Source organism: Chiloscyllium plagiosum, unplaced genomic scaffold (assembly GCF_004010195.1).
Source record: "Chiloscyllium plagiosum isolate BGI_BamShark_2017 unplaced genomic scaffold, ASM401019v2 scaf_12723, whole genome shotgun sequence".
Taxonomy (NCBI): domain Eukaryota; kingdom Metazoa; phylum Chordata; class Chondrichthyes; order Orectolobiformes; family Hemiscylliidae; genus Chiloscyllium; species Chiloscyllium plagiosum.
In genome coordinates, this window is record NW_025213699.1 from 24,956 (window position 1) to 32,033 (window position 7,078).

The 7,078-nt window shown below is 49.8% G+C and overlaps 1 protein-coding gene across 1 annotated transcript in view; it reads right to left on the reverse strand.

The window, feature by feature from the left end:
- Window positions 1-2,111, reverse strand: part of LOC122547696 (tubulin alpha-1C chain-like) — a 13,591-nt gene extending 11,480 nt beyond the window's left edge. The window contains exons 1-2 of the mRNA XM_043686293.1: window positions 1,893-2,111; window positions 432-580 (exon numbers count right to left, since the gene is read on the reverse strand). Of these exons, the coding sequence (XP_043542228.1) occupies window positions 432-580; window positions 1,893-2,013 (270 nt within the window). The 5' untranslated portion in view covers window positions 2,014-2,111. The remainder of the gene's footprint in view (window positions 1-431; window positions 581-1,892) is intronic.
- Between the last annotated feature and the right edge of the window lie 4,967 nt (window positions 2,112-7,078).

The following is a 7,078-nucleotide window of genomic DNA, read 5'->3' on the forward strand; positions in this document are numbered from 1 at the left end:
CCACCCTAACCTGCACATCCCTGGACACTACAGGGACAATTTAGCACGGCCAACCCACCCTAACCTGCACATCCCTGGACACTACAGGGACAATTTAGCAGGGCCAATCCACCCTGACCTGCACCTCTTTGGACTGTGAGAGGAAACCGGAGCACGCGGAGGAAACCCACGCAGACACAGGGAGAATATGCAAACTCCACACAGACAGTCGTCCGAGGCTGGAATCGAACCCGGGACCCTGGTGCTGTGAGGCAGCAGTGCTAACCACTGAGCCACCGTGCTGCCCTATCGAAGGGAAGGATTGAGCAGCGCCTTGCTTTGGCTGTTACGGTCAAATAGGTTGTACCACCGCTCGCCAACCTGGTCCCCAGAGGAACACGGGTCGCCATCCCTGGGGAGAGCCAGGAATGTGATCTGAACGAACAACCTACCAGCTTCCGGATGCGATCCAGGACCAGATCCACAATCTCCTTGCCGATGGAGCAGTGGCCCCGGGCGTAGTTATTAGCCGCGTCCTCCTTGCCGGTGATGAGCTGCTCAGGGTGGAAGAGCTGCCGGTAGGTGCCGGTGCGGACCTCATCTGGGGACGGTGCAAGAAATGGTGAATGATTAACTGAGTGCTCCACTTGCTGGGATACATGAGGTGGTGCGAGGTTCTGAGAGGAAGGATCCTGTTGTGTCTGAGGGTGTGACGGTCCGATACTTGACACAGAATCCCCTGAAGGACCGTGAGTGCGACGAGTTACTCTGACGTTCAGCGACACCGCCTACACTGCTCATTGACGAATATTGCCTTCCAGACTCAAACTCCTCAAACTGAAAATCCTGTTCTCGATTGAAAACATATCCTGTTGCACTGCCCATCTGACCCAATTCATCTGCTGCTGAAACCCTCATCCTGATGAATCTCTTCTGCTCCCTCCTCAGTGCAATGACATCTTCCCTGTATAGTATGGTGACCAGAATTGCACACACAGTGGCCTAACTAACATCATTTACAGCTCCAACATCACCTCCTTGCTCACGCATTTAATGCCTTAATTAAGAAGAGATCCCATTTGCCTCTTCATTCACATGGTAGGCCTAACATACGATGAACGGATGACGATCCTGGGAATGTATTCATTAGAGTTTAGAAGGTGAGGGGGAGGTCTAATAGAAACTTACAAGACAATGCATGGCTTAGAAAAGGTGGGTGCTGGGAATGTGTTTCCGTCAGGCGGGGGGAGACTAGGGCCCGTGGGCACAGCCTTAAAATTAGAGGGGGGTCAATTTAGAACGGAAATGAGGAGACATTTCTTCAGCCGGAGAGTGGTGGGCCTGTGGGAGTCATTGCCACGGAGCGCAGTGGAGGCCGGGACGTTAAACGTCTTCAAGGCAGAGACTGATAAATTCTTGATCTCGCAAGGAATTAAGGGCTACGGGGAGAGTGTGGGTAAGTGGCGTTGAAATGCCCATCGGCCATGATTGAATGGCGGGGTGGACTCGATGGGCCGAATGGCCTTACTTCCACTCTTATCTGCAGGTGGTGGAGGCTGTGTTGGATGCTGTATGGAGGATCAGCACAGAGTCGATGGGCGTCTATCTGCACTGTACTCATCTTTTAAACAACATAATTGTGCCGACATCCACCACTTCTTCATGAAATTCCACATGCAAACCACCCCCTGCGTGAAGAATTTGCCCTTCCTGCCTTTTTCAAATCTCTCTCCTCACACCTTAAAAGCGTGCTCGGACCCCCAACCCCCAGGGAGGCTGAACCGATGTGCGGCCGCATGGTTTAGATGCAGTGTCGCCTGGGTAACCACGAAAGCTTCTTTTGCGGATGCCCCATTTTCTCTCCAACGTGCTCAGGCGAGCCGGCGCATTCTTTGTCCCCTCCCCGCCCTTACCGATCACGGTGGGCTCCAGATCGATGAACACCGCCCGGGGAACGTGTTTCCCCGCCCCGGTCTCACTGAAGAAGGTGTGGAAGGAGTCGTCTTGCACGCCGGCGGACTTCGAAGGGCGCATTTTACCGTCGGGCTTGATGCGGTGCTCCAGGCAGTACAGCTCCCAGCAGGCATTGCCGAGCTGCACTCCGGCCTGGCCGATGTGGAGGGACAGACACTCGCGCTAGACAGAGAGGAGGAGAGCACAGGACATCACTTCAATCAGTGGCTGCTCACAATGTTTCGTTGAGTGGGATGGGGGGGGGGGGGGGGGAAAGCTGGTGAAAGGCGTCTTTATTCTCTGACCACTTCCTCCCTCTGTGCCGCTCCCACACACTCATAGAGTCCCTACGGTGTGGAATCAGTCCATTCGGCCCATCGGGTCCACTCTGACCCTCCGAAGAGCATCCCACCCAAACCCAGTCCACCTCTCTAACCCTGCATTTCCCACGGCTAATTTGTCTAGCCTGCACATTCCTGGGCACTATGGGACAATTTAGCACGGCCAATCTACCCTAACCTGCACATCCCTGGGCACTACGGGGACAATTTAGCACGGCCAATCCACCCTAACCCGCACATCCCTGGGCACTACGGGCGAGTGGGAAGAGGGGTACGACAAAGCTGCACTCACTTTCTCTCCCTTGGCAGGGTCACCCCGAGACACAAGGAGTCAAAACCTGGGCAGGAGTCCCTGTGGTTACCAATCTTCACATTCAAAAATCCATAAAAACACTTGGAACATCTTGATTAAACCTCCCCTTCAGCTTCCCTGATCTCAAAACAACAACTCCCAACTTCTCCAGTCCCTCTGCTGTGGCATTTTTCTTTATATTTATTCACATAGGCATTGCTGGGAATTATTATCCAACCCTAATTGCCCAGGGGGGAGTTCAGAGTCACCTACACTGCCGTAGAGTCACATGTAGGCCAGACCAGGTAAGGATGGCAGATTTTCCCTCCCTAAGGGACATTAGTGAAGCAGATGGAATTTCCTGAAAATTGACAATGGTTTCATGGTCATCATTAGACTCTTAATTCCAGATATTTTGTTGAACTCAATTCCACATACTGCCAGGAGAGATTCAAATCCCAGGTAACCTAGGTCTCTGGATGAATAGCCTGGCAATAAATATCATTAGGAGATAGTGAGGTCTGCAGATGCTGGAGATCAGAGTTGAAAGTGTGTTGCTGGAAAAGCACAGCTGGTCAGACAGCATCCGAGAAGCAGGAAAATCAACGTTTCAGGCCGGAGCTGATGAAGGGCTCCATCCCGAAACGTCGATTTGCCTGCCCCTTGGATGCTGCCTGACCCTGCTGTGCTTTTCCAGCACCACACACTCTCGACCCACAAAGGAAATGCCAAACAATTATGGGCCATTTAGCTCTACTTCAGTGGTGAGCAAGCTGTTAGAATCAATCCTGAGAACCTGTCAGTACACTGTCAGTGAGAAAGGCTTGGACTGGTCAGGGATAATCAGCATGGCTTTCTTAAGGGAAGGTCATGCCTTACAAATTCGACTCAGTTCTTCAAAGAGGTAATGAGAAGGGTAATGCTATGGATATTTCCTCGATGGATTTCCGTATGGCGTTTGACAAGATCCCAAGTGGGTAGAGTGGTCAATAAAGTAAAAGTAACGCGCAGAAATTGATCCAAAGTTGGCTTAATAAAAGGAAACGGAGGGTAATAGTTGGTGGCTTGCCTTTTTGAATGGCAATCTGCCTCACGTGGTCTTCAGCACGGCTCAGTTTTGGGATCCCTGCTGTTTGCTTTTGAAAGTGGGGTCACAGTTGGGAAGTTTGCCGTTGGGGAGAAAGTGAGGACTGCTGATGATGGAGATCAGAGTCGAGAGTGTGGCGCTGGAAAGGCCCAGGTCTGGCAGCATCCGAGGAGCAGGAGAGGCGACGGTTCGGTCATCAGCCCCTCACTCCCGAAGAAGGGCTTATGCCAGGAACGTCGATTCTCCTGCTCCTCGGATGCTGCCAGATTTGCAGATGACACAATCATGGATGTTCAGAGAGGCCTCCCCCTCCTCCCTCAACCCCAAACCAGTCCTTAGTTGTCCTTGTCATTCAGAGTCATACTTTCAACATCGCCCCTCTGTCCTGTTTCTCTATCTATCGGTCCACCAGTTTCAGTTATTCATGAGATGTGAGCACCACTGACGATGTCTGCCTATTCCCAATTGCCCCGGCAGCCTGGCTACTTTCTTGAATCCAAGTGGCTGGCTTGGTCGTTGAAGAGGGCATTTCGGAGTGCGCTGTATTACTGAGGGGTTGGAGTCTCATGTAGGCCCAGACTGGGTAAGGGTGGCAGATTTCCTTTGCTGAACGACATCAGTGAACCAGATGAGTTTTCAAACCACAAGGTGGGCGGAGTGGTTAGCGCTCACAGCGTCAGGGACCTGGCTTCCATTTCCGTCCTTGGGTGACTGTCTGGAGTCACGTTCTCCCTGTGTCCGTGTGGGTTTCTGCCGGGTGCTCTGCAGTTCAAAGATGTGCAGGTGAGGTGGATTGGCCAGGCTAAAAATTGCCTTGTAGTGTCTAGGGATGTGCATGCAAGGTGGATTAGCCATGGTTAAAATCTCCATAAAGGGCTACGGGGACAGAACAGAGAACATTCCAGCGCAGTACAGGCCCTTCGGCCCTCGATGTTGTGCCGACCTGAAACCAATCTGAAGCCCCTCTCTCCTACACTATTCCATTCTCATCCATATGCCTATCCAATGCCAATTTAAATGCCCCTAAAGTTGGTGAGTCTACTACTGTGGCAGGCAGTGCGTTCCACGCCCCCTCCTACTCTCTGAGTAAAGAAACTCCCTCTGCCATCTGTCCTGTATCTATCACCCCCTCAATTTAAAGCTGTGTCCCCTCGTGCTAGCCATCACCATCCGAGGGGAAAGCCTCTCCCTGCCCACCCTATCTAACCCTCGGATTATCTTATACGTCTCAATTAAGTCACCTCTCAACCTTCTCTCTAACGAAAACAGCCTCAAGTCCCTCAGCCTTTCCACATAAGGCAAACATCCCGGGAAATCTCCTCGGAACCCTTTCCAAAGCTTCCACATCCCTTTCCAAAGCTTCCACATCCTTCCTATAATGCGGTGACCAGAACTGTACGCGATACTCCCAAGTGCGGCCACACCAGAGTTTTCTACATGACCTCGTGGCTCCGAAACTCAATCCCTCTCCCGATAAAAGCTAACACACCGTACGCCTTCCTATCAAACTGGGTGGCAACTTTCAGGGATCTATGTACATGGGCACTGAGATCTCTCTGCTCATCTACACTACCAAGAATCTTACCATTAGCCCAGTACTCTGCATTCCTGTTACTCCTTCCAAAGTGAATCACCTCACACTTATCCACATTAAACTCCATTTGCCACCTCTCAGCCCAGCTCTGCAGCTTATCTACGTCCCTCTGTAACCTGCAACATCCTTCTGCACTGTCCACAACTCCACCAACCTTAGTGTCATCTGTAAATTTGCTAACCCATCCTTCCACACCCTCATCCAGGTCATTTATAAAAATGACCAACAGCAGTGGCCCCAGAACAGACCCTGTGGTACCCCACTAGTAACTGAGCTCCAAGATGAACATTTCCCATCAACCACCACACTCTGTCTTCTTTCAGCGAGCCAATTTCTGATCCCAACCGCTAAATCACCTTCAATCCCATACCTCCATACTTGGTGCAGTTGCCTACCATGGGGAACCTTATCAAACGCCTTACTGAAATCCATATACACCACATCAACCGCTTTACCCTCATCCACCACCCTCTGTCTTCTTTCAGTGAGCCAATTTCTGATCCCAACCACTAAATCATCCTCAATCCCATACCTCCGTATTTGGTGCAGTAGCCTACCATGGGGAACCTTATCAAACGCCTTACTGAAATCCATATACACCACATCAACCGCTTTACCCTCATCCACCTGTTTGGTCACCTTCTCAAAGAACTCAATAAGGTCAGTGAGGCACAACCTACCCTTCACTAAACTGTGTTGACTACCCCTAATCAATTTATTCTTTTCTAGATGATTATAAATCCTATCTCTTATAACCTTTTCCAATGCTTTACCCACAACCGAAGTAAGGCTCACTGGTCTATAATTACCAGGGTTGTCTCTACTCCCCTTCTTGAACAAGGGGAACCACATTTGCTATCCTCCAGTCTTCTGGCACTATTCCTGTAGAAAATGAGGACATAAAGATCAAAGCCAAAGGCTCGGCAATCTCTTCCCTGGCTTCCCAGAGAATCCTCGGATAAATCCCATCTGGCCCTGGGGACTTATCTATTTTCACACTTTCCAGAATTCTAACATCTCCTTGTGAACCCCAATCCCATCTAGCCTAGTTGCCTGTATCTCAGTATTTTCCTCGACAACTTTGTCTTTTTCCTGTGTGAATATTGACAAAAAATATTTATTTAGCGCTTCCCCTATCTCCTCAGACTCCACACACAACTTCCCCCTACAGTCCTTGATTGGCCCTAATCTTAAACTAGTCATTCTTTTATTCCTGATATATCTATAGAAAGCTTTAGGGTTTTCCTTGATCCTCTCTGTCAATGACTTCTCATGTCTTTTCTTAGCTCTCTCTTTAGGTCTTTCGTGGCTAATTTGAAACTCTCAAGCACCCTAACTGAGCCTTCATGTCTCATTCTAACATAAGCCTCCTTCTTCCTCTTAACATGAGATTCAACTTCTTTAGTAAACCATAGTTCCCTTGCTCAACCACTTCCTCCCTGCCTGACCAATACATACTTATCAAGGACACGCAGTAGCTGTTCCTTGAATAAGCTCCACATTTCAATTGTGCCCACCCCCTGCAGTCTCCTTCCCCATCCTATGCATCCTAAATCATGCCAAATCACATCATAATTGCCTTTCCCCCAGCTATGACTGTTGCCTTCAGGTGTATCCCTATCCCTTTCCATTGCTAAAATAACCGTAACTTAATTGTGGTCACTATCACTAAAATGCTCACCTACCTCCAAATCTAACACCTGGCCGGGTTCATTACCCAGTACCAAATCCAATATTGCCTCGCCCCTTGTTGGCCTGTCTACATACTGTGTCGAGAAACCCTCTGTACACATTGGACAAAAACTGATCCATCTAAAGTACTCAAACTATAG